Source organism: Arthroderma uncinatum, assembly GCF_011692745.1.
Source record: "Arthroderma uncinatum strain CBS 119779 chromosome Unknown scaffold4, whole genome shotgun sequence".
Classification (NCBI taxonomy): Eukaryota; Fungi; Ascomycota; class Eurotiomycetes; order Onygenales; family Arthrodermataceae; genus Arthroderma; species Arthroderma uncinatum.
This window is the reverse complement of record NW_022983866.1, coordinates 826,589-852,559: the sequence shown is the minus strand read 5'-3', so window position 1 is coordinate 852,559 and position 25,971 is coordinate 826,589. Positions and strand designations below refer to the sequence as shown.

Genomic DNA, 25,971 nt, shown 5'->3' with positions numbered 1-25,971 from the left:
TGATTCGTTCGTGAAATCTCTATGGATTGAAAAGCCCGATTCAGTTTCTCTTAACGGGTAATGGGAAACAGACCAGTTCAACTGGCTTCTAAAAAGCTGCCGCAGGTAATAGAGAGAGCAGTGGTAAACACTAGCCCATCATTCAGTGTGCCTATGATGCTGCCATGTGTTTTGAAATGACACACCCTCTTTAGTATCCTCAGAAAGTACAAATAGGGGTACAAGTAGATATTGATTCTCTCATCATTAGGTTGGCTGAGATGTTTGTTTCCGGAAAGACACCTTCTCCACAACCACGGTCTCAGCACCTTGCTCGTCTATTCGTATCTGGTAAACGTAGAGCACGAGAACATCCCCTTGCACCTAGAATCAGAAATGTGAGGAACCAGTCAATGTAAGAAAATGGGGAAGGGAGTGATAGATTAGAATGCCTTACATCCATCAAGCAAAAGCTCGGGGGGGGTTCTTCCCCCTTTGACGCACTCGCCGTGGTAAAGGCGCCAGTCGCACTGCCAGGATTGACGAAGTATCTGCCCTCCATCTCGTACGCCTCGAACTTATGTGTGCCACCCCATAATAATATATCCACATCCATCTGCCTTGCTGCAATTAACAGCGCCTCTGAATCCCCCTGTGGAATAATGGTATGTCCATGGGTGAAGCCAATCCGTAAGCTCCCATGCGTGACAACCTTAGAGAGCGGGAGGTTGGGAGAGTCCACATCGAAGTCACCCTTCACCACCTGCAGATCGGGCGCTATTTGGCGGAGGAAGTCATATGTATCACGATCGGTAAGGTTGCCTAGACACAGGATTTGACCGATTTTGCCTGGTGTAAGGAGTTTCTTAAACTATATAGGTTGCTGTGTTAGCAGGCTGCAGGGAGATATAGTAGCCAACGTGTGGCTGGCGAGAGGATGGTACTCGAGCGCGAGTGATGATATAGCTTTGTACCTTCGCGGGAATATCCTGAATTGATTATAGAGTAACGTATTTAGCAATTTTCCTCCACACTTCATAGCTCAAAGACTCCAGCAGTATGAGGGGGGATTCAATGGATGTCCGCTTACTGGTGCCCTGTCAGGAATAAAAAGGTCGCCAATGACCAAGACGAGGCGGGACGTCATCCTTGATCAATGACTACTGTATCAATAACCCATTCCCAGTCCTTCCAAGGAGATCCAATATGGCATGGATTTGATCTGCTTCGTCCTCTTGATCGCCCTTATCAGAACCACAAACGTCACGAAGCTATCACGTGATGGATGATGGCGGAAGGCACTTGTTAACAAAAGATGGATCTATATATAGTTACAGAAGTGAGAAAGCAGCGTTTACTTGCTTGATCCCGCACATGGACAACGTGTAGACTAATAAGCGCTTAAACAAATATAATAGAAACAGCCAATCCCCTAATTTATATTAAAAAGACAAGTCTTCGCTACAATCGAGACAATAATGTAATGATGATAATAATAAGGTAATAGTGTAAAGGAGAAATAAGGGGGAAAGGACAGGGTCATAAAACGAGTCGTAAGACGAAGCATACAATGCTTAACACTTTGGTAAATCTGAAATATAGGTCTGAAATATAGGTTGGTGAAGTACAATGCCATGAAAGAGTCATGAGCTAAAGTATTAAAGAGTCGGGTAAGAACTATCGATGGCGTTTCTTGCCATCGCCCTTTTGTGATCTAGCAGTAGCCGCAGGTTTCTGCGCGGCCCTGGAGTTTATATGGGTGGAATGCTTAGGCTTCGAAATGCTGTCCTTTCTCGTGGCGGTATTTCGAGTTGGTGCCGTCGGTATAGGCGGCCGCGTATGGTGTTTCGCAGGACCGGAGAGATGGCTAGCAGAGTCAGATGCATTGGAATCTGCGCTAGTGTCGTCTCCATCCTGCACTTCAACATTGTCAAAGTCGTTCCCTTCGTCATCAGACCCGGACAGGCTTGGGCTTGGGCTTTCGGATTCCGAACGAGCCTCGTACTCTTCTCCATCATCACTCACCAAGCTAGGCGCCTGGTTAGATTCGACAGTGTTAGGACTAAGGTTCGGGGAGTTTGAATCAACCATATCAACATCTCGATCGGACTGTGGATGTCTCCCTCCAGCACCCCGTCCTGCAGACGGAGATGGTGTTGGTGATGTTCGTAAAGGGCCTGGCGATCGATGGTTCAGACCCCGTTTATCCATCCCCTTTTGGCTCACAGGTCGCTGAGGTTGTGAAGAGGGATATACCGTTCGTGTAGGAAGCCGGTTATTTCCAATGCTTAGTTGGGAGGAAGCATGGTTTGCCTGAGCATGGGACGCATATTCCGCATCACTATCGGAATTGTCGTCGGATGAGAGCATGTCGACATCCGGTTTTGTAAGGGCATCTTCCACGATATGAGATAGATCTATATCAATGCCCTTCCAGTGCATCAAGGAAGATAGATGAGGGGTTTGCGGAGAGGCCTTGAAGGCAGATGTTAGAGAGATATCCATCTTGCTGAAATCCCGTTTGCGGGTGTTAAGTTTAGGTAATTGTGAAGGAGTGACGGTTGATTGTCCAACATGGCTAACTTTTTTAGGTACGACCTGTTGTGCTCCTTTGGTAGAATCTGCTGCAAGGGCCGACCGAATTAAAGGATGCACGTAGCCAGCAGGACCAGCCGCAGGCGGCTCACTCTGTCCGCCAACAACGGTGCCCGCTTCGTCGACTTCAACTGGTTCGCCTGACGCGGAGGCTGCAGCATCGTGGCTGGCAAAGCTGCGGTTGTGCGCTATTCGACAGTGATTTATGAATCCCTGAGTGCTCGAGAAGTTATCGCGTCTGCAATCAAGACATACTAATTTGACGAACAGGCCATCTGATTTCCGTTTTATGATCATTGGGCCGACCTTGTCCTTTGGTGGAGGATATCCGCTAGAAAGGGCTTGCAGTTTAGCTCCAGAGCCACCACGTTGCGAGCGTGAAGATGAGGTAGTTGTATCAGCCCATGATGCCCGGGTTGTTCGACCATCCATCAAGCCTTTCCCTGCACCAGACGGTGTTACGAGTTCGATCTCACCGCCATCAAATCGCGGATCTGGGAGCAGCCATCGCGCATAATGGCGGGTATAAGCTCCGTCATTCGTACCCCACGGCGAAGGGGAAGCTGGTAGTCTTGGATTGCTGCGTGGTATTATAGCAGGTCCTGTGCCGTTGCTGACCGCGGATGAAGGTCCTGTCAGGCTAGATCCTGGGTATGGAATTTCAGCGCACCGACGAAGCTGTTCCAGGGCAACTTGGCACTTTGCCATCTCCTGTTCTATCAATCGTAATTCATCGTGCTTCAGCAAAACCTCTAGACTAAGCTGTGACTCTAGAGTCTGGCGCAATTCGTCGGTGTCCATCTTCTGCGTCGCAATGGGTCGGCGGGATTCGTCGGCTTTGGGCCTGTCTGGTTTGTTGGTCGTGTTCCCTGAGTCGCGGTCAGGGAATTGGTCGTCCGGTATTATGCTAGAGGCTGGCTCATCTCCAGAATTGCCGTTTCCAACCTTGGACGAGGTGTTATGCGGAGTGTTGAGTTGTAAATTTAGACCCGCGGTAGGAGCTGAAACGGTCCTACCATCGTCCTTTGTCTCTTCTGAGCCTGCAGAATCCGACCTTTTCCGTTTCAACTTCTGCGGTGAATGGGGTTTCGCTGCTGGAGGCTGGTTCTGCTCTGGCACAGCCATACCCTCTACTGCTTCCTGGTGCGCAGTTACCTTTTCACCCCTAGCGATTGAAGACCAGGGCAACAGACGGAACATGCCATATGAGAGTGATCCTTCAAAGTTATATGCAGGTTTTGTACAGCTTCAGGCAGAAGTAACTAGTCCACTATTCAGGTACTTCTACCTGGTATTGGTATAGCGATCGCGACCACCACCATCACCAGACTGCCTCGTCGGCCACTAAGGTAAGAGAAGGTGAGATAGTCGGCTTCTGTGACGGCTATGCGACCGTGTTCGACAATGCGATCCGTCTTGACCGGGTGAGAGCGACGTTTGCAGCGTTGGGGGTGTATTCCGGACAGGTTTTGGGCGCCGGGAAACGGGCTGTTTCAGGTACGGAAGCAAGGTTCGAGGCGTTATCGTCGGTGGCGGGATGTCCAGACAAGGCCAGCAGAGACGGCGCGACGGCGAGCACTGCAGCTTCTCCCGGCACAGAGATGCGCTGCGTTGAGTCGCGGCGTTGGTGAGTGCGCGACGTCGTGAGGTTGTCAGTTGTCAGGCTGTGACGTTCGTGGCCAGGGGGACGGTCCGGCGAAGTTCGTGTTGGGTTACTTGATGCCTAAGGTTGGCCAACCAGGGCGCGCGCTGTCGAATACTCGGGCACAGCAACCAAGAACCACGAAGAGAGTCCGGTCATGGATGATTAGGCGACTATACCACGGAGTATACAATATATAAGAACAAGAAGTATAGCAAGTAATATAGGAGTATAGCAATATAATAAGAGCAAGAAGGAGAGACGTTGCGTTAGTCGTGTTTATGCTTAGTAAGCCTGCATATATATGTTTTCTTTTTTCTAACTTATTATCAACCTCAGACTTCATAGAAAGTGAAGACATGATGGTGATGATGAAGATGTTACTTGACACCAGGTTTGACCTCGTTAAGAATAACGTCCAGGTCCTTCTCGCAGGCCATATGTTCTCGCTCTATGATATCCTGGTGCTTCGGGCTACGGACATGAAAGGAGGCATCAAAGGGCATAGGCTGCGAATCACTAAGCTGTGTCATATCCAATGGATCAATATCCTTTCTCTTGCCATTCATGTCATAGGCATAGTCGATTCGATACGTCCAGAGAACCCGTGAAACAATAATAAACAGAGAACTCCGGGCTAGATGCTGGCCAGGGCAGACTCGCCTGCCAAACCCGAAGCTAGCACTCGGCAGGCTCGGGTTGTCAATCCATCTCTGTGGTCTAAAGTTGCAAGGGTCCCCAAAGACCTTCTCGTCGAACTCCAAGGACCAGTGGTTTGCCACCACGGTTGTGCCCTTTGGGATTCTGTAGCCCATATACTCGTCGTCCCGGTCGACTGCATGAAGCATACCGCCAACAGTAACTGGCCTCCATCTCAGAACCTCGGTGATAAAGGCATTGACACGAGGTAGACTCTGCATGTCATCAAAGGTCGGCAGCCTATCTGACCCAACAACTCGGTCAAGCTCCTCCTGCACCTCTCGGACAGCATCCTGATGCAACACACTTGCCATAACGAAGACTTCCAGAGCCATCGGCAATGCGTGAGCAGCGTCATATATATTACCAATAACCCATCCTAGCTCTTCCCGGCTAAGTCCACTTGTCTCTTGCTCCCTGAGCCCTACTTTAGACCAGTTCCAGGAACCTGATTCTAGAGCAGCGTTCGTGTTCCGTGCAAGGATCCCAGTCTGGTTGCTGAGGAGCCGTCGAGACGAGATTTTCCATCTGGCCAGGAAGTCTGGGACATACGGGAGAATTGGTGTTTCTTCGAGAATAAGCTCGCCCCGAACCTCCGATAGAACAGCCAATGCGTTGTTATAAAATTCGATGGATTCTCGTTCGTCCTTGTCGACCATTCTTCTACCATACGTTAATAAAAATATCTGGTTGGACGAGAAACGCCGCAAGATACTTGTAAAGTCACTTCCATTCAGAAGTAGCTCCTGCAGAAGCCTTTTGCTCTCAACGTCCTGAAGGACACGGTATCTTTTCACCATGCTAACATTGAGAAATGACATGTGGATACGGTGATACTGCTTCCATTTAGGCCCATACGGTAGGAGCGAGGTTTGAAGACCGCCGTATATATAGTTGAGGACACGGAACTTCGGCCGAGAACTATAGATACCGCTTCGCTTATCCAACAGATCTTTGGCTGCTTGATGTGATCCGAGGATAATGACTGTCTTTAGACCATGTTTGACAGTAATGATTGGGCCATATATATCATGCCACTTTTTGTAAGTCTTCCATGGATAGGATTCTGGTATCTGATGCAGATTGCCGATAAGCGGCAGTCCCGGGGGCCCTGGAGGCAGTGGTAATCGTCGACGGAGATACCGAAGCGAAAAAAAGCAAACCGCCAGCCCAAGGCAAATGATAGGCAAGGAAATGAACATTGTGGGTCCCTCGTCCGTTGGGAAGGGAGAAAATGTAGCTCAAGCAGTCGGGGCTCCTGGAGGTTTCCCTACATTCAATGCCTGCATACGGGGTATATATATACACACACACAAATGAGCACATTCCAAGATAATATGCACCTCTATTTTGAGGTGCATATTTACGATATAAGCTTGATTCTTGACGCCCTTTCGATGAATGTGTACGGAGTATTGATGTATTCGTTTCTACCTGTTCAACATACAAGGTAGAGCTGATTACTGGCCGAACGCAGTGTAACTGCTACGTGAAACACATTTCACAATGGGCCCTAAGGTGCGGGGTATGCGGTGGCAGTCTACTTCTAAATATTTACGAGATAATTCAAAGATGTAGTTATAGACATTTGCCGTTGAACATGTCAAAACATCGAATTCGTATATCTACATACTTCACAATCCAACCCCAAATACAACCAGAGAAAGTATACCAGCTAATACACCTCATGAGGCCGTGAACGAGGCTAAAATGGGCCTCCGATAACGTTCGGACTACTCTATACTCACGGGCTATGTCAAAAAATTCGTCTTTCAAGATAATTTCTTTTTCAGCCCAATATTTCTTTTATTCTGTACAGCTTAATTTACACACTAAATCCTGCACTATGGACGGCTCGTCCCGTAAATAAAAAGCCGCGGACAAGCCCCGTAGCAAACTGATAGGTCCGAAAGGAGGAAAAGGCTGGATTGGTGTCTAATGGAAACCGTTGGATATTGGACGCGAGTCGTATCACACACGGCAGAGAATCATGCGGCCATGTCAAGACTCAAAACAAAGACGATGAAATACACGGGCAGCGCAGATAGCAGACTCTGGCCAATCAACCACATGAAGTACGTTTCTGCATGACTGATGTAGATACTACGCTCTGTTCTGGGGGCTTTAAGCTAGTACCTACATATAGTTTCCGCTTCCCTCGATCCTAAAAAGCAGAAATTCTAGGAGCCAAACACAACAGCGAATCATTCTATAGATCTACATCTTATTGACCAACAGGACAGTAGGGAGTAAGAATAAGCCAGATAACAGCCCTAGTAGGAAGTATACTAGCTAAATATATATACTTAGGGAACAAATTTTATTGATCCAGGGTACAATATCAGATGTGTAGTTCTAGTGCCTATAGACTATTCTTAAGGTACTGAGAGTGTTGATTCCAGTCAGTAGGTAGTATATTTGGTCGTCACAGTGCTTAAACTCCGGGGGCGATTACGTACCTAACATACTAATCCTGAAATGAAAAAGAAGACATGAGCCGCCTGGTTCAAAACATCCTAACGACTGAACACGGGTATCCGTCGTGTTGCATGGTATGCTGGCCTGTACAACCTGGGGGTAACGTATGGCCGCCCATCTCCGACATACGCGACCTGTAGTCGCTCTCAGGCCTGCTTGCAGGATTCGAGATATGCAGCCCGGTCACAACGGTTCGTGCTACCCGTACTGTATGGCTGATCCTTCATGGTGATGACAAAGGGTCAGGGATCATATGCACTGACTGGATACTGGAGCGAATCGTCCTCAAACAGAATAAGAGCTTCCACGCATCCTCAAAATTTGCTTACTTTTGTCCAAGTAGCATACAGCATACTAAGGGGACACGAGTTTTGATACAGAACCAATGGCAAACAAGTTCTTGCGAGTCTAAGATGCAGGATCTGATTAGTCTCGACGACACAAGCTCGCGGGTGATCATACTATCTGAGCTGGTAAGCTGACTCTGATGCGTTAGTTTATCCCGTGCCTGTCCAGCCATAGGTTCATCCGAGATGAACAAAGATCAGCCCTTGCCCACGGAAAAGCAAGTCGAACTGCACAATCTGTTATATTCTACCGAGCCACTCATGCTCAGAAAGGGCCTTTGCAGTTGCACTGTCCCGTCGGTTGAGTTTCATTATCTTCAAAACAAACTTCTTGTCCTCTTGTGATAGATCTAGTTGGCTAGCCTAAGAGGGAGGCATGAGATTTTTAGGCGGTACACCATCCATGACAAGTACGAAGACCTCCAAGATTTCATATTGGCATGGTCGATAATATTCAGCATCACACAGGAATTTTAGGCTGGGTATAAAAGAAACTTCGCTCTCGATCATTGTTGAACGGAGATTCGGTGTAATACTGCCTGATCGTACGAAACACGTTAGTCAACTACGCCGTTTCATTAAATATCAGTGTCAGCTCTCCATCATCGAACAAATGCTACGCCCGGCGTTTTAACGCCTGTTTCAGCTGTAGCTGGCATCTCCGCGATGGCAAGATACATGGCCGTATGAGGAACATAAATAGGAGCTCAATATCGTGTATTTAGATGATCAGTGCTTGATAGATTGAAATCTCATAGATTGCTCCAGACCCACCTGACCAATCAAATCAATCAAATATCTCGTATCTCAGAATCATGGATATGATCTCTGTCTATAAATGGTCGACGTCAGGATATCTTTCGCAATACCATGAGCTTGCCATGGTCTGGGTATCAACGGAGGTTACGATAGAAACGTGGATATACAACTGATATGTATATCTTCCCAACCGGGTGGAATATTCGAGTTGTTTAGTACAGCCAGGCTGAAGCCATAGCGAAGACATGGAAGTCAACTTTTCATCCAGGAAGACGCGCTTCTACAGTCGCGCTTACGCCGGCCAATCGGATGACAAGGCAGAAACCTGCATGACATACGCCAATCCTTCAATATCTGATAAGCAATAATTCGATTCAATGGTAACAATAAAGGAAATGGAATGTACAGTTGCCCGGCTGCCCTGAGCATCACTCATCCATTGCACACGGATGCAGCAACAATCACTTCATACCGCTGATAACGCATACCACCAGCTAAAAAGACCTCGGAAACTCATCAAACATGCATATATATAAACATATTCCACAGCAGGAAGCCAGACCGTCAGATATAGTATTAACTTGCAGACCCATGCCAATCCCTCTGCGCCCAAAGTTTCAACACCGCAGGTAGATAAACCGGCAGTCGACAACAGGTTTAACTCCACAATCTACTCCCGCATCACACACACACACTCTCTCCCCTTCATTTGGCGCTACCTTGTCGGAACCTCAGCACGAAATTGACGATAACGGCTGCGAGCAATGCGATGGCCAACACCGTGGGGCCGAACCGGTCATCAAACCCGCTCTGTCCCCGTCTCCTGATGCTCTGAGCTCGCCAGTGGAACGTCACTAGCGCATATATCATGGCAGCCATGGCGACAAATGTAAAAAGGGCAGCGCTGATCTGGCCGACGCGGTCTCCAAAGTTGAGCAGGCCGAGGGCCAGGCCGCCGAGGACGATGGTGAAGTTGAGCCATGAGAGAAACGTTCGTTCGTTGGCGAAGAAGACCTTGGGTTCAACACGAGTGGGCAGTGCAATCCTCTTGCCTATGCCATGTCATTATCGCTGTTAGCTTCGAGGTTTCCCCCGGCTGAGATATCCTGTTCGGTAGCTTACCTGGAGCTGACTGGAGGAGGGGCTGGCTAGACATGGCGGCTGTGTGTAGGGGAAGCTGCTGCGGGGGTATATCGAGGGGAACAGCTGCAATTGGTATCTATCCCAGGGCGACAGTGCTGCTATCGCCGTCTCGTCGTCTTCTCTGCTGCGTTCGCTCGGTCGTAGGCGTCAGAGAGAAAAGCACATCCTGCGTCGTCGCCACTTTGGGACGAAGCTCTCACGTGGTTCCGGGCCAATCAGCTATTGGGCTTGCTTATGTAAGTCCCTATTTGTTGACCGTTTTGCGTAAACACGAAGAGACAAAAAGGGCCGCGGCTTAAGAGTTGGGAGTCTGCGATATACCATCCCTGCATGCCGGTAGCAGAGTAACGATCACTCGCATCTTCACGACAGAGCCCGTCCAACTGCCATTACTGCCCTCTTACCCCGTACTCCCGGAAGCATGGCGGTCGAACCGCATTCTAGCTCTGTGGGTACCCCAGCTTCTTGTCTATAACAATGCATACACTAACACCATTGTCTTTATTGTAGCCAATTCCTGTGGAACAGCTCACCAAGTTCGCAACAGAGGTACACCCATTGCGCATGTATCAATGGTAGCCATAGTCACTAACTCAATCGCCAGGCATGCGATGCAACATTAGATGGTGTTGAGCAATACGACCACGAAAAGGTCTCGGAATGGAGCGCGCAGATAATAGTACGGCCGTGCCACCATTTTCTATCCCGAACCATTGACTAATACCGTTTGACAATGCAGAAAAAAGTCCTCCAGTCACTTATTGCCGCGATACCCTCGGACGAATCTGATGACAAAGAAGACGGCCCCAAGGACCACTCGAAACCCACATACCGGTTCAACGTGACATGCACAATCATACAGCAGGGCTTCTCGAGTAAAGAGGGATCTAACTCTGTCGAAGCTGCTGGGCGACGTGGCATGCACTGCGCTTCGGGAGCGTACTGGGACACCAAGCATGACGGCATGTGGACATACAAACACCCGAGCGGAGAAGATAAGGGGATGGACCTGGTGCTGAACGTGGTCTGGTTCGGTTCTACAAAGTAAACCGTGGAGGGGGAGGTTAAAAAAAATCATACAGAATATTCTTTTTTGGAAAGATGCAATCTCCAGGATGAGAACAATTTGAATTCACAGGGGTACATTAAGTGGTTAGGAATATCCATTAGAAGCCCTAGTCAAAAGGCCATCTTCTCGCAGCAGGTCAATGCGGATGGGCTTCAAGCATTTTTTACTTATATCTATTTCTAGCGACATAAAGTAAGGAGAGCTGACAAGAGAATAAAGATTGTCCAATATCATATCTCCCATTCTGCCATGCCAGGCTTTAACTCAATTAAATTCATTTCATGAATCATACATGGAACTAACTTCCTCCATACATTAACCTATCCTGAAAGGTTGCGGTAGAACAAAACGCCGTAATAAATATAACGCCAGGCTAAACACAGCGAGCTAAGGAGGGAGATAGGAGATAGGTATCAAAAGGACCAGAAAATATATCACCTCGCGCATATAGTGTCTGAATCGGGTTGTGAGGAAAAAAGGAAAGTCGACTACCTTCACCGCGGCTCTGAATAATCATTCAGGGCCACACATACAGCACCTCGATGGTGGCCCTGGTATTGACGGATGATTTGACCCGATGAAAGCTCCCACAGACGGGCACAGTGATCGCTAGACACCGTCACCAGGTATGCTGAATCGGCCGAAAACGCGCAGTCCCATACCCAGCGCTGATGACTTGCTAATGTTGTCTCGAGATAGAGGGTATTGGTTGTAGGATCCATAGGCGGCCCGTCAAGTAACGAAACAAATGGCGTATCTGACACGAAGCTGTCAGCCTGGATAAGTTCAGAGGCTGATATTTCAGTACTGCCGCCGGATGTAATAACCGCAGAGCTCGCTGGTGATCCTTTTCCATTCCATTCCGTCCTGAGCTTTGATGATATTTTCCCCGGAGTCTTCCCGTTTGCTTCCGGTCCGTTGGGGGCACTTTTCTGGCCACTCTCACCGGCTTTCTCCCTAGCAGCCGCTGCCATCTTCGCTGGGGCATACTCCGGGTCAAGTGACCATACTTTGGCTGTGTGGTCTGCCGAACAGGTAGCTAGATGCTTGACGTCCGGCGAGAGTAGTACTCGGGTAAGGTAATCTTTATGAGCCTGGAAAGTTGCAACGGGAACAATACTCGTTTCATCTTGATTTTGAAGCATTCGCCAGAGGTATACATTTCCCTACCCAGTAACAGTGGTAAGTAAGATGTATATACCAGGAGTGAAGGAGTAAAGCGAGAGGATCGAGGCAGCCATACCTTATTATTCCCAGCACAGAGCAAGGAGCCATCACTAGCAACGCTAACACTGGCCACAGAAACATCTTCCTCTGGTATAAGCTGATGCGTACACCTACTCTCACCCAAATCCCAAACTCGGATATAGCCAGACCCATCCCCACTAATCAGTTCACCCTGGTTCGGATGGATCACCACATCATTCACGGGCGCCTTGTGTGTGTAATTTCGCTGCAGTGTCCCAGAACGTACGTCCCACACCTTCACCGAACAGTCCTCTGAGCTTGTAACCATCCACTTCCCTTCACAGTGGAACGCGACCCCAGTAATATTATTCGTGTGGCCATCAAATTTCATCACTGGGTTCGGGTTTGTAGATCTGATATCATAAAGATAGACACGGTGACGGCCGGCAGCGGCGACAAACCGTTTGTCCGGAGTAATGCATAATCGGTTGACTTGCGATTCTGGATGTTGGATTGTTCGCGAGCAGATGCCGGAGAGGGCCTCCCAGAAGCTAGTGAATAGGTCAGTTCCGTGATTTCGAGCTTCAGTCTTACATATTCAGTTAAAACATACCGGATAATATGGTCGTATCCCGCTATACTCGATGCGCTGTTAGCTGACTTGATATAGGAAATCAGAAGTGGGAGCATGCCTACCAGTACAGAGAATCACACTCATGCTTGCAGTAGACTACTTGTAGCGTCAGGTACGGCTTGAGCAGCTAGGAAATGGTCATCACAATTGAAGCCTTCGTCGTGTATCTCTCTTCTCGTCTTTTTATTATCAGACCTAGAGGATAGCCGCGGGGCCCGGCGGAATGTTTTGCCGGATATAAATACTTTCTGCGTGGAATATACAACAATATGGGTCTATCGTGCCTTATTTCGATTTACATATATGAATTAACTAGATATACTGTCATACGCAGTTTGCTATTTATAAGAAACCACTTTTAGTATCTGGATTCCGTATTTATGATGTGTTTCGCGTGATCTATATATGCGATAGTTAATCCGGTGGGAAATGGATGTTCCGGCGGCGTCAAAAGTGACTCAAAAATCCTTCTTGAGCAACACAGACAGAAGATATCTTCATATCAACGAAGATCTCTCTTCTACCACCTCGATCGACTAGCTAGAACTGCATAACAAGTGGATAGCAGATTCGTTTATGAGTTACCGGCTCAAAGACAGAAACTGCATCCCTCACACGCTTGTTTAGGTGTGATTCTTGCTACTTCGAAGAGGAATGCTATTGTTCCTCGACTGATCTATAAACTGTTATTGACAGGCTTGTAGCATCAATACCAATAGCGAGCTGCACTGTGACGCTTTTATATGCCCACTAAAGATGCAGTCCTTGTCATCAGAAGGTATTTATGCTTCTTTACAGACACTGCCTCGCTGTTTTCACCCTGCCCAAAGCCCTCATGAGCTTCAGACAGACGTTTCCCCTCACTCTCCGCCAAATATGAATCAAGGCCTAGAGCTTACACACTTCCCTGAACCACAGCTGCAGGACTCGTGGGATTTTCTGGGCGAACTGGAGGATATCAGGACCCTTGCGGAGCTGGGTCTCCTTGACGAAGACTGTTTAAGTCCCCAGGATGGTATAAACAGCCTTGCGGGCTTACCTGGAAGTGATGGCGGTGTCACTGGGAACTCGTACCAAGTTGAACACCCACCAAACGATAACGGACCTCCATGGCCGCATATACTGGAAACCGAGGAAGTTTTTGAACCAAAGGAATCCGTACCTACAACCACCGTAGCGGAGGCATCAGGCGCGGGTAAGCAAATTCTCAAAAGACCTTTTGATAGCATAGGTTGTGCCACGGATGCCGCTTTTGGCGAGACGACTAGGCCGGCGAAATGGCCGTGTCATCTGGTCATCGACGATACAGAGCCCCGAGCCAGCAACTCTCATCCGTTCGACAAATACCCCTCGCCTACCTACGATGCGATTCCTGCGTCTCTTCAGTCCTACCAGGGTACATTGACTGGCACTGAGGGACCGCCAGGCACTTCTGCAACCCATACAGATACTACTAGAACAGCAAACATTGAGAGGACAAGTATTGATCAGCATATGTTATCCTTACCGCCGAGCACCCAGCAACTTTCAACACCTACTGTATTAGATAGTAGTGCTCGAGCTCAACGTGAACCATCTGTGGACTCCCTATTCGACAGCTTTGACGATATAAATGTTCCCGATACGGCCTCAGCCCACCAACCACTATCTTTACCTGGCACGAGACGCCATACCTTATCCCCGTCTATTTTATCACCACCTGAGTCTCCTATTCCGCTTGAAGAGCCACCCGTTAGGGAGGCGCCTGTTACAGAACGGCAACTGCCAGCCAGTGCGTCTGAGCTCCTAAGAACGAACAACAATGTCAAAAACCAGGACTTGATTAACTATGCCCACCGGGAGATATTCACCATGCCATGCAATGCACAGAAATATATATCACCTTATCCTCGCATGGGTGGGCCTTTAGGCTACTTTCCGTCAACCCCTACAGTCCACGTCAAAAGTGTCGAAGTTGCGGAAGATACCATTGTCGATCGCATGAATCAATACCGCAAGCTACTCTCGAACCTCAGATACGACCGCAATAAATATCTATGGCTCTCCAAAGAGTGGACAGCAGTCGATTCCAGGACAGGGAAAACTAAGGCGCAGGAAATAAAAGAGGAATGTTCGGCTTTAAAGCGATTAGTAGCCCTGAAGGAGAAAAGGGCAACTGACGCGATGACGGAGGCGGAATTTTGGCGAAACAAATACCAAAGCCTCGCAGTCACGTACGGCAACCTTGCTTCTCAACACAAAGTTGCCATGGCACCTCAAAATGCGCCGGGAACTCCTCTTACTTCCCAGTCGTTGCCAGCCGCTCTACCGACTTCTCAGCCTTCAACTAGAACCCCAAGCATATCCGGGACTACATGCTCGGAACCTGTTAGCATCGATCTTACCGCAGAAGAACCGGTACCCATTGAACCAAGGGCATCAAGACAAACTCCTCGTCTAGAGCCCAATGTTACTGCGTTAAATGGATTGCGTAAGAAGAAGTACCAATGGCTTGACAACAACAGAAATCGTGCTTTATCCCAACGGGCAACACAGATTGGCGAAGGGGAGATTGAACAGGATGAAAGGGAGGAAGAAGAAGAAGAAGAAGATGATGATGATGAATTGGCTCAAATGATGATGCGAGAACTTGAATCAACCGTTTAACATTCTTATTCTATTATTAGCGATGTATATGATACCCCTGTTTCTATTTTCTCACAAAACTAATGACCGATAGATAGTACACGACCAATGTGATTACTGCGTTTTCTATTTCTTAATCCTGCATAACCGTTGGGAGACGTATTTCGTAGACTTTCATTTCATCTCCTATAAATGTCCGTTTCGGGCTTGGATACATACATTTAGGTCTCGTACATGTATCTGCCCACAAGGTATCTAAAATCTAGGGTTATCCTCTCCTATGCCGGGACTATTGACCCGTTCCGTGTTCTTTGCAAATATATTTACCTTCTTCCACAGTAATATTTGCGGTTGAATAACCATCATACAACTCATTGACATAGGGTTAAATAACGGGTATTGAGAGCAAGGCATACAAGATACTTGCAGGAACGCTGACTGCCGTAGTAGTTCATCTATTCCTGCCCTGTAGAGGGCTATCCAGCACGTCGGCCATTTGGCCTCCCTTCACGATAACTCCAGAGGTTAACCCTCATATCACAGATAGCTTCCCTCGTCCGCGAATTAGTTCAAAACCTTGACCTAATCTCACGGACAGGCTTGAAGCTTCTGCTCTTATCCTGTGGCTTGGGCCTCTTTATGTGCCTTTCTAGCAGACGGGAATATACAGCAACAACAGCAGTAAAAGCAGCAGTTGCGGCATGACCCTGTCAATTTGCGGAGTTGTAGTAGGAATCCAATCATCACAAGGAAGGACGGAATCCAGGTCAATGCCAACATTGCAATTCCTAGTTCAGCGTGGATGTTTAGGTCTGCTCCGTTATTCTCAAAGACCAACTGGAATATGACAAACATCACCGTCGCAACAGCAGCTCCGGCAGATGCAGTGAACCAGGCGCAGAACGCGAGGATAGCAATCGGGATAGCGATCTTGTTCGGCATGGCTCTTCTTTTCGCTCGATAATAGGACGAATAATTGGGCGCTGCGAGAATGGTCGACGAGGAAGGTATCGAGAAGGGAGTAAGTATCACACAGAGGAACGTGAGAATCGTTGCAGTGATAAAGAATGCAAACATCCAGTTGGAAGCAACACGAGCGATATTTAAGGCGCGAGTTATTCCACTAGGCAAGGCAACTTTAGATATAAGACAGATGGTTAGCAAGAGCTAAAATAATCATCATGCCTCGTGGACAAGGCGTGAGGAGAGTTACTGACTTGTAGCACCAGCAAGTAATTCGCTTGTAATAATTTCGACTGGATTGAAAGCGTACGTTGCTTTCGGCTTCGAACAGCGTGTAATCCCCGAACCATCCCCATATCCTTCGCAGAAGTTCCATAATCCAACCTGATAGAAATCATGCAACCCTATCGTTCGGGCGATACTGTTAATCAGGACAGCGTTTGGAACGGTCAACGGGATGATATTCGAGAGGTCAATCTTTAGAAAATAGATATCTCGGAGTACGGGTTTGTTCGATACGTTCGCTATTTGCACGAGGAGGAGCATAACGAATGCCGGCAAGTAGATGAGCGAGTGAAGGATGCGATGCGGTATCGCAGGTCGTCGGCGCAAGAAGCTCTGGCTGGGAGCCTTTTCGCTCGTTACGGGAGCACCAGGCCATAACTTCGAAAGAATGGGAAGCGGCATGGTATACTATCCCGTAGATCAGGTATCGTGGGTAATGATATGGTTATCGTCGAGAGATAGCTCGGAGTGAGCCTTAGACTCTGGGAGGTGCAGGCCAGCAGCAAAGGCATGAACAGGATCCGGTAGCTGTATCTCTAGCAGAGGAGCTCACTCCGTTGATAAAGAGGAATTCGTGAAGCTCTGGAGGCGTCTTGACGCTTGACATTTCTCGCCAGCTCCAGCGCACAACGCAACGGCCGGTGACAGCGGATCAAGAGACGATCCTCCTGAGCCAGCGGGTCACTCGTCTTGGTCCAGATTCACAGGCTGCGACTAGGATGGCGGTTGAATGGGTTAACTGTGCGGTATAGGGGACAGGAGTATAGGTATCAGCGGGTGCAGACTGTGTTCCGTGACGCCATCACGCGAAGACGCAGACACACCACGGCGGCCTGGAACGTTTGTCTGTTTGACCCATGGTAAAGCTGAAGGTAGCGAGAGACTCTACCCGGGAACCTCTCGGCTGCTTGCCATGGCCCAAGGATGTTGCAAGTTGCGAGTTGCATGTTGGTGGAGAAGAAAGTGGCTTGGAGTTGCGTGGATGGAGTTGCTGGCGTGTTTTTGCCTTGGTCAACATCCCAGCCGATCCGCAGCTACCTACGATTATTCTACGTATACTCTAACACAAACGAAGGATCTGTCTTATTCTACTGAGGTACACGATATATCTAAGTTCATAGTATCGTCAATAACACGCTGGTAAGCAGGACCGTGTATATCGTCCTCAGGCCCGAGAACACGGTGCTAGACGCCAGAGAGGTCGTTCTTCCGCAGCATTTCCCGTTATAAGTGACGTTGTTAAGTTTGGCAGCGACCTGAAATACAGAGCCGTTTACATTGCCGACGTTATAATAGTCCACCAGAAGGAAGTTTGGAGGGCGACCCCATTTCTCTGACAGGCATGTTAGTATGTGCAACCGCAAGGGCCTGGGAAGAATATGTCTGTTTACCTGTACAGTTTCCTCCCATGGCTCCGATGCTGCCGAAGCCAGAGACCGCATTCGTTTCGTTCAACAGAACAGAATTAGGAACTAGAATCGTCGTACCCGCAATGCTAATCTCGAGATTCAGATTGTGGTTCGCCATATACATGCGCTTTCTGGCGTCCGCCTCGTTAAGGCCAGGAGGCCGTTGTACGTCACATGGGAAGTTTCTGTCAGTCGGTGAAAATGGGGTTTCCCACATGTGGGCGAATTCGTCAAGGATGTATGGAACATCGCGCTGATTGGCTTCGTAGTCCATGAATACAACCGCCCTTTTACCAGATAGGATGATTTCAGAGAGGGTGGGCCACTCGTCCAGAGCGAGCGTCGGCTTTTTGGGAGTAAAGACGTGGTCTATCAAGCCAGAGCTTTCTATCGGCGCCGTGAAGTTCGTGGCTTTGATGAAGTCCCCGTTCCCGATGAGGATGGTGAGCACATCGTAGGGGTTGGCCTTTAGCCATTCTGCAACTTTTTTCAGATAGCTCTCTAATGTGCCAGCATTTAGCAGATCACACGAGCTGTGGCAGAGATAGACGGTTCCATTCATGTAATGAGTTTGAAATTGCACTGTAGGAGAGGTCAGACATTCGTTTTCAGTATCATCGACGGGGATCGCTGGAATAAGATAGCTTACGCATTCGGATGCCATCGTTGAGTTGGGTTATGACTTCCAGTTCCTGGTTGCTTGCAATATTCCCTGGTCGGACGAAAGGGCTGTTGTGAGCTGCAACCTGGGTGATGTTGCCATAGCTTCGAGCACAGAATTCTGGATAGCCGTTGCATGGACGGGTGTTTGTAGGCAGAGGTTCCCGCGAGGTCTCCGTCGCGGTGACGTTTCCAGACAGAGTGGTCTCGTTTGCAGTGACAGTACTCGTACTCTGGCTGCCAACGATCGGGGTATAGCTCTCAGACGTGGTGGTATAGAAGCTCCTAGACGAGGATGTATCTGTCTCGCTTGTACTCGTCCTTGTGGTAGACGACTCATATGCAACGTAGTGTCCATTGGAGTCAGTATGCGCTGCATGGTGCAGCGAGATGGAAGTAGGGATATCTGAGCCGCTCAAGGTGATTGTCGCTCCGGCTGCCGCCTGGATGGGACAAAGAAACCCGACGAGGAGGGCGCAAAGAGTAAAGAAAAAGGCCTCCATGGCTGGTCGTAGGTATCAAAGAGAAAATGTCTTTGACGCCTATTTAACAGCAACCTGCTGCAGATAATGACGTAACCGGTGGAGAGAAGGAAAAGTTCAACTCTGCAGACAGCTGCCCAGAGCAAGACAAGAGATAGGTAAGATATCGTGATAGAGCGATGGGAGGAAGAGCAAGCGAGGTGTAACAGTTCAACCTCTGGTCATCTGGTTGCTCGAAGCCGGTGATCAAGCAAAACCACCAAGTCCTCTTGTCCTCGTCTTGTCCTCGTCACGCCGAACTGGATCTCGGTGGAGGCTTTATCCTAAGACATAGCATGATAATCCATGCGATGTGAAGCAGCTCAGGGCGAGGTCTTCAGCCACAGACAGGCATCTATAGCATAGCCAGGCCGGTGAATACTCTGGTTGCGCGTCTTGACTGAACGATACTAGCCAGTCGGACCGTGGTTGACTTGTAGATCTTCATTTGCATAGCATGTCCGAGATGGTCTCATACGACGTAGTGTAGATAGAAGTCGTAGTTGTAATGGTAGTAGAAGTCGTAGTTGTAGAAGTTGTAGTAGAAGTAGAAGTTGTAGTTGTAGTGGTAGTTGTGTTTCGCACGAACTCTCCACAAGCTCTCTTTGTTTCTCCCCTCCAGACAACAATATCTTCAATATCGCCAACAATATCTCCGGCGTGCCATTGTCTCCAGCTCGCGGCTTCACTATTAAAACGGCCCAGAGTCGCCCTCCGCATCTGTCTGCCATCGCCAATTAACTCGGACAGACCGCAGAAACACCGAGAGTGAAGCCACAATGGTCGACATTCTTCCTCTCTGCTCGTACCCGTCCTATATTTCTCTCCTCCCCGCAGTGCAGACTTGCAATATCACCAATCTCCCCGAAAACTACTTCCTGAAATACTACCTCTACCACGCGCTCTCATGGCCTCAGCTTAGCTTTGTGGCCGTCGTCCGAGACCGGTCGAGCTCGTCAAAAGATCCCTACTCGCCCTCCTCCAATCCCAAAGTCGTTGGATATGTCCTCGCTAAGATGGAAGAGGAACCGTCTGACGGGCTCCCTCATGGCCATATTACAAGTTTAAGTGTCATGAGGACACATCGACGGCTAGGAATTGCCGAGAGGCTGATGCGCATGAGTCGTATGTCACACATCCCCCAGACTATATAAAAAAAAATCTAGAAGCTAATACTGGAGTAGAACGAGCAATGGCGGAATCTCACAAGGCACACTACGTCTCACTCCATGTCCGTGTCTCTAACACGGCGGCTCTCCGTCTCTACCGCGACACACTCGGGTTCGAAGTCGAGAAAATCGAATCTAAATATTACGCTGACGGTGAGAACGCGTATGCCATGAAGATGGACCTGACAGGCCTATGGATCAAGGATGACGAGGGAGTTACATCGGGTCCCAATGGCAAGGCTATCAAGAATACAGATGACGACCTAGATGAGGGTGATGAGGTTGGTGATGTGGGGAAGGCCGGCGATGAGACTGGCAAGGAGGAGAAGAAGATCAGAGTAAAGGTCGGGAGAAGTTTGGGCGTGGGAGACCTCGTTGAGCGTAATGAGAGTCGGGCGCAGGCGTGACAGCAGAGATAGTCCTGGCCTATCTACTCTCAAAATGTACGAACGATGGTGATGAGACTATTGACACATTTATGCTATGCCTTTGCCCTACACGGCTTTATTAGGGATGACACTGGTTACTCTTACGAGACTGATAAACCTAGAAGCATGGCTGGAGTCTTAAACGTATTTCGAATGAGTAGAGTTCACATTAGGGATCGTAGTAGAAGGATTTTAAGACAAAAGTAATAAACAACCATATCTACGCCATATCATATCTCATCATATCCGACACGCCCGAAAATGCGAGGCAGTTTTCGCTTTTCATAGGGACAGGATATTTCCCTTGCCGAATGCTCCGCACCTTTGGTGATTTACATCTCATTGCTTGACATCTTTCAATGTGGTTTCAGCAGGCTGCGGCGTATCCGAATACTGTGGGGGAGATCTACTTGATTCGGCGGTTCCAATCTCCATAGCCCCTAGGTTGTTCGCTAGAGGTTCAACCGGCTCTGTTTCTACCCACTGTTAGCATCTGGACAGACATCGTGCTATAGTAAAAACATATCAATCATGGAGCAAGGGATTAGTTGAGCTCACCTTTAGCTTTGCCCTTGCCCTTCTCCTTAGCCCTTCTCCTCTCTTCTTTCCTCTCTTCTTTCCTCGCTGCCTTCGCTTCTTTTCTAGCTTGCTTCTCCTCCTGTTTATGATTCTTTTGCTCCTGCTTAAGCTCACGCTTCTCCTGACGATATCCAAATATCAAATTGTGATAATGCTGTTTGATCTCTTGTATGTCCCTCTTGATTTCTTCAAGGTCTGCACCAAGTTCCTCGCGGGTAGTCTTAGGTCCACTGGAACTTGCACCAGCAGGAGGACCACGACAACGGCGGCCTGCTGATCGGAATTCTCTTCGAGCCGACCTCAGGGCTTTGCAATCACGCTTCAGTTCCCGTTTGCGGGCTCGATAGTCCACTTTCGAAATGCGTCTCTGGGCCTGCTGCTCTTTGAGATTGTGAAGGGATGTTTTGAGAGCAGCGAGTTCACCCTTTTTGAGGTCCGAGTCGGATGAAGCAGAGTCCAACGAGTCAGAGAAACTGCTTGATGAAGAAGATGAGGAGGAAGAGATAGACGCGCTCCTCGCTCTTCCCGTCGGCTGAGCCCTCGTCTCGACATGGCCCCATTCGCGATCTCTTTGGCCGGCTTCAGACTTCTCCTGGGTGCATCCCAGGCCAGTGGTGTTTGGCGGACACATACCTGGACCAGAACCCCAAGCACCTCTACCCGCTCCAAATCCACCGAACCCGAAGCCGCCTGCGGTGTGTGGATGTCCTCTACCTAGATCGCCTGGGCCGCATCCACCGCGTTGGAAGCCGCCCCGGCCAGGACCTGGGAATGGGCCATGGGGTCCGGCCCATGCCGATTGTGCCTGATTCCTGTATGTTGTAATGTTGTTGTAGGCCCTTTCTCTCGCTAGTGCAGCCTGCTGTTGGACGTATGCAGCTTGCTGTTGGACATATGTTGCATGTGCCTGGGCATTGTTCTGCGCCTCGCGGCTGACTGCTTGTGCCTGTTCACTGACCCTCCTACTGTGCTCAGCCGCTTGTTCGCCAATATATTGACTATATCGTTGAACCTGATCTGAAATCATCGAAGCGATGTTATTGACTGCGGCGCTGGGGTTAAACATCCACACACCAGGTCCGCCGGTAGAGGCAGAACTGTACTGATATTGATTTTCTGAGCTTCCTCCATTTCCTCCATTTCCTCCTGGCGGTGCTGAGTTCGAGGCCTGCCGGTTTTGAGAGCTCACTGGAGTTGAAGAAGAGGCCCGAGATGGCTCATGTACCGCCCGCGAGGACGTAGGCTCCTCAAACAAGGGGCGGGAGGTATTGCTGTGTGTCCTAGAAGACGTCGTGTTTGGATAACATGTCGGGCATAACGGAGACTCCGGCTGCATTCCATCCTCGCGGCTAAAGCAGTAAACTATCATGACTCCCCTCGGTCGAAAGAAAGAGATATTCCACTCTTGAATCACTGCCGAAATCCTCGCCTGCCGTTCCTCCTCCGTCTCCTGTGGCCTGTCTTTCCTATCACGCTCTATCTCCGCACGTAATTTCTGCGGTAACTGAGGGTGACTCGACGCAGGCCCAAGATGCGAAGGCAGAAGGTAATTTAAGAACGTATCCCAGTCATGCTGAGTGATCTCTTCACTCTTGGAGCGCCAGCAACGCGGATATCGCGAGTAGTCTTTGGCCTGGCTCCGCTTGTAGAGAACCAGCGTATGTTCAAATGGCCGTGTATCAGATTGATTGGTAGCTGGTAGGCCGCGCTCACTGAAAAAGGGAGCTGCAGATATGAAATTGGGAGCCTCCACGGCATGGGTATAGGATAGAATGTTCTCTGCAATGTGGTCTGCCGATATCTGGCTTGAGGAATCATTGAGAGTGGAAGCTGGTGTGAGAGGGTCGGTTGGAGTGTAGGGCGGAGGCGCATCGTCAGGATGCGATTGTGTCAGCGTCATGTTGAAGCCGGTAAACCTGAATTCACTCTGATGCTCGATGATACAGATATACTCGATATGCCGCAATTGCTTTTATATGTTGGAAGATAGAACAATCGTAGGCAGCGACGAAACCGCGGGGCTGGACTTGTATAAATACGAGGCTGAGGCTTCACTTTTCAGCCACAGCGACGATACGACATCCTCCAATAATCCTGCTGCCTGGGACGACAGCCAGCACATCGAGCGCCATCTTCGTGTAGAGCATCCGATCGTGTCTATATCGTTTCCTCGATGTCTCTATCCCGCTTTAGATACCTGAATAGTCTATATAGCGGACGGTAGCTTCCACCAGATCAGCTCACAGCGTGGAACTTTTGCCTAGCACTATTCTTATACATGAATACTCACAATTATATGGAATCTATGCTTTATCAAAGAAGACGACCTATTCCGGCTCGGAGTAATCTGTTAAAGTCCAAGAAACCTGAGGATTATTTGTTGATATGGAGGAAAGAAAGTGTAAGATATCTATTTCTATATGCCAAATAAGATACCGCAATTCAGGCAGTATGGGAACTCGCAATTGAAGTTACAAGTTGACCAGGAAGCGACTTCTCAGGACATCGCCGTAGCGGTAAAACAGCCATGGGACTGGTGTGAAAGCTAGGCAAACGAAACCCAACACGCTATTCCCCCATCCCAGTCCTAGTTTCTCATACATCGGGGGGGGCAGCAAGGACGAGGAATGCGCCAAATGGAGAGCGGACGAGCAAGTTGGCAGCCAAGGCAGAAGCAGCCGCTTGTGCTCCAAAACAATCAACCAGGTAAATCTGCCCAGGGATAACAATAAATAGAGACCCAAGTCCAATGATGCCGGTGCCTAGGATCGGTACAATCCAATGGGTATGGTAGTATGCACTCCATCCATATATAAAGCAGCCAAGTGGAGTAATTGGGCCAAACCACTTCATCAAGATGAGGCGCTGTTCGGGCTTAGCATCAGAGTTGGAGCTTCCTGGTTTTTGTTTCTGCCCTAGGAGCTTATCACTTAGGATAGAAAATAGGACCAACCCAAGCATCATGCCAATACCGAGACCGAGGTAGGCGAGGCCAGAGACACCCTCATCCCACCCGTAGACTCCGTGGAAAACGGATGGGAAGGTGGTGAAGAGCAAGAAAACGATGCCGAACATAAGACCAGTATAGAGTGAGACAAGTAGAACGATTGGTAAGAAGATCAACATCTTAAGCGGGCGAATGATAGCATTAAGGAGCATCTGCCGAGGTGTCTCTCTTACAATACTGCCTCTAGGCACAAGCTCGAGGTTTCCGGTCTCCTTACGCATATGCTCTGCCTTTCGTTGTAGTAAGACTGCAGTGTTGGTTTCCCGCATAAAGACAAAGGTAGTAACTCCGATTACCCCAGACTAAAGATAGTATATTAGTTTGATTCACAGAGTAGAAATTTTATAAAAAGAAAATCCCGAGAAGCAGTACTTACAAATATAAGTATAATCCGAAGTGTCCAGCGCCAGCCGGTATATTGGGATACGAAACCTCCAATAGCAGGTCCAAGAACCTATATCGTCTGTTAGCAGGCATAAGTATCTTTTGGGTAGAGATCACATACAGGTCCCAACAATGGCCCCATAGTAAATAGTGCCATCGCTTTCCCCCGTTTTTCTAGAGGTGTGATATCGGCTATCGTGCCACCGCCAATACTCATAGGGCCCGATGCAGCGCAGCCGGCGATAAATCGAAAAACGAGGAACATAGCAACGCCGGTGCTAAATGCACACCCTAGGGTAAATGCAAAATAGACAGAATTGCAAAAGTAGTATATAGGGAGCCGGCCATATAATTCCGAAAGAGGGGCCAGGAAGATCGGGCCCAGGGCAAAACCAAGCACGTATAGGCTTACTGTCATAACCTCGACGGTGGGATCGGTGATATGGAATTCTTTAGCCAGCTTTGCTGCCCCAGGGGCGAACATAGTTGCGGCCAGGTTACTGATCAAGGGTCAGCATTGTGCTATATTTCAAATGAAAAGGAAGGTCAAACTACTTACGCATTGAGTATGAAAAGGCTCACTATAGCGATATGTAGATTAATCTTGGGCGATGGCCAGTTGAGGGGATTTGCAGGGTCATCGGGGCCATCCCAGTCCACAACGCTGGGATCCTTGGGCAGCTCATCGGGTAAACTTGGGGCAGGCAAGGGCAATTTCTCCCGATCTTCCATCTGTTTATCCAAATGAGCTGGTATGGACATTGTAAATCCCGTTGAAGTGTTTTCACGATGTTGTTTTCGCGGCTCTCTGCACGTCCTAGTAGTGTGTAAATAATCAAAAGATTTGGGTATGTTTAAGAGCAAGTCTCCATGAAAATATTGGTATATAGTCTGGCTTTAAAAGCAATCGGGGATATCTTGAAGACGGAAGCCAACCCCTGAATCCAGCATCGGCCCGGGGCATCGGATCGGATTTCGCAACAAGCGCCGGTTGAACAGTGCTGGACCACATAACTACTAAATAACAGCTGCATTCTAGCCATGGGCCTGCATTGGCGATAGGCAGTCTTGTTTCGCCTGAATCTCCCGAGCTTGTACTGACCGGGCGCTTGATCCGGAGCGGAGATATCATTTCAGAACATGCAAATGTTCGTTTCATATGCGATCGATCAGTTAGCCTGCTTAAGTAGTTGATACGCCAAGAGCGTGCAAATAGCCACAGTTCAATGGCCGGGCGTGTGTAGAGAAATGGAGAAAGATAAGGCAAGAAGGGCTAGATATATCAAGCAACGCCGCCACAAATAGGAGTACAGATAGCTTGGTGCCAAGTCCATAACTAGTGCCCGTAACCCATGAAGATATACCCTCGTAGATAGAAGTTGGAGCCACGGGTTATAATCATATATAT

At 48.7% G+C, this 25,971-nt stretch overlaps 10 protein-coding genes across 10 annotated transcripts; 3 read left to right on the top strand and 7 right to left on the bottom strand.

The window, feature by feature from the left end:
• Positions 1–246: 246 nt before the first annotated feature.
• On the bottom strand, positions 247–1,126 carry GIQ15_05616 (vacuolar protein sorting-associated protein 29; the record flags this gene model as incomplete). Its single annotated transcript, XM_033553033.1, has 3 exons — positions 247–363; positions 437–850; positions 1,070–1,126. 3 exons carry the CDS (start codon positions 1,124–1,126, stop codon positions 247–249), a joined length of 588 nt encoding a protein of 195 aa, XP_033404177.1.
• A 530-nt stretch (positions 1,127–1,656) lies between these two features.
• Positions 1,657–3,774, bottom strand: GIQ15_05615 (uncharacterized protein; the record flags this gene model as incomplete). Its single annotated transcript, XM_033553032.1, has 1 exon — positions 1,657–3,774. The coding sequence occupies one exon, from the start codon at positions 3,772–3,774 to the stop codon at positions 1,657–1,659; it is 2,118 nt and encodes a 705-aa protein (XP_033404176.1).
• Positions 3,775–3,958: 184 nt separating this feature from the next.
• Positions 3,959–5,574, bottom strand: GIQ15_05614 (cytochrome P450 2C38; the record flags this gene model as incomplete). Its single annotated transcript, XM_033553031.1, has 2 exons — positions 3,959–4,238; positions 4,601–5,574. The coding sequence occupies 2 exons, from the start codon at positions 5,572–5,574 to the stop codon at positions 3,959–3,961; spliced, it is 1,254 nt and encodes a 417-aa protein (XP_033404175.1).
• A 3,630-nt stretch (positions 5,575–9,204) lies between these two features.
• Positions 9,205–9,655, bottom strand: GIQ15_05613 (vacuolar transporter chaperone 1; the record flags this gene model as incomplete). Its single annotated transcript, XM_033553030.1, has 2 exons — positions 9,205–9,551; positions 9,622–9,655. 2 exons carry the CDS (start codon positions 9,653–9,655, stop codon positions 9,205–9,207), a joined length of 381 nt encoding a protein of 126 aa, XP_033404174.1.
• Positions 9,656–10,063: 408 nt separating this feature from the next.
• GIQ15_05612 (uncharacterized protein) lies at positions 10,064–10,690 on the top strand (the record flags this gene model as incomplete). Its single annotated transcript, XM_033553029.1, has 4 exons — positions 10,064–10,090; positions 10,153–10,191; positions 10,247–10,321; positions 10,382–10,690. The coding sequence occupies 4 exons, from the start codon at positions 10,064–10,066 to the stop codon at positions 10,688–10,690; spliced, it is 450 nt and encodes a 149-aa protein (XP_033404173.1).
• A 515-nt stretch (positions 10,691–11,205) lies between these two features.
• On the bottom strand, positions 11,206–12,617 carry GIQ15_05611 (WD-repeat protein pop3; the record flags this gene model as incomplete). Its single annotated transcript, XM_033553028.1, has 4 exons — positions 11,206–11,877; positions 11,955–12,450; positions 12,513–12,534; positions 12,596–12,617. 4 exons carry the CDS (start codon positions 12,615–12,617, stop codon positions 11,206–11,208), a joined length of 1,212 nt encoding a protein of 403 aa, XP_033404172.1.
• A 792-nt stretch (positions 12,618–13,409) lies between these two features.
• GIQ15_05610 (uncharacterized protein) lies at positions 13,410–15,179 on the top strand (the record flags this gene model as incomplete). Its single annotated transcript, XM_033553027.1, has 1 exon — positions 13,410–15,179. One exon carries the CDS (start codon positions 13,410–13,412, stop codon positions 15,177–15,179), a length of 1,770 nt encoding a protein of 589 aa, XP_033404171.1.
• Positions 15,180–16,367: 1,188 nt separating this feature from the next.
• GIQ15_05609 (uncharacterized protein) lies at positions 16,368–18,978 on the bottom strand (the record flags this gene model as incomplete). Its single annotated transcript, XM_033553026.1, has 5 exons — positions 16,368–16,814; positions 17,231–17,440; positions 17,558–17,739; positions 17,798–18,397; positions 18,465–18,978. 5 exons carry the CDS (start codon positions 18,976–18,978, stop codon positions 16,368–16,370), a joined length of 1,953 nt encoding a protein of 650 aa, XP_033404170.1.
• Positions 18,979–19,775: 797 nt separating this feature from the next.
• GIQ15_05608 (ARD1B protein) lies at positions 19,776–20,572 on the top strand (the record flags this gene model as incomplete). Its single annotated transcript, XM_033553025.1, has 2 exons — positions 19,776–20,121; positions 20,181–20,572. The coding sequence occupies 2 exons, from the start codon at positions 19,776–19,778 to the stop codon at positions 20,570–20,572; spliced, it is 738 nt and encodes a 245-aa protein (XP_033404169.1).
• A 360-nt stretch (positions 20,573–20,932) lies between these two features.
• On the bottom strand, positions 20,933–25,295 carry GIQ15_05607 (putative transporter; the record flags this gene model as incomplete). The annotated part of the gene is made up of 6 exons (XM_033553024.1): positions 20,933–21,069; positions 21,152–23,141; positions 23,774–24,481; positions 24,556–24,633; positions 24,685–25,063; positions 25,123–25,295. The coding sequence occupies 6 exons, from the start codon at positions 25,293–25,295 to the stop codon at positions 20,933–20,935; spliced, it is 3,465 nt and encodes a 1,154-aa protein (XP_033404168.1).
• Positions 25,296–25,971: the final 676 nt, after the last annotated feature.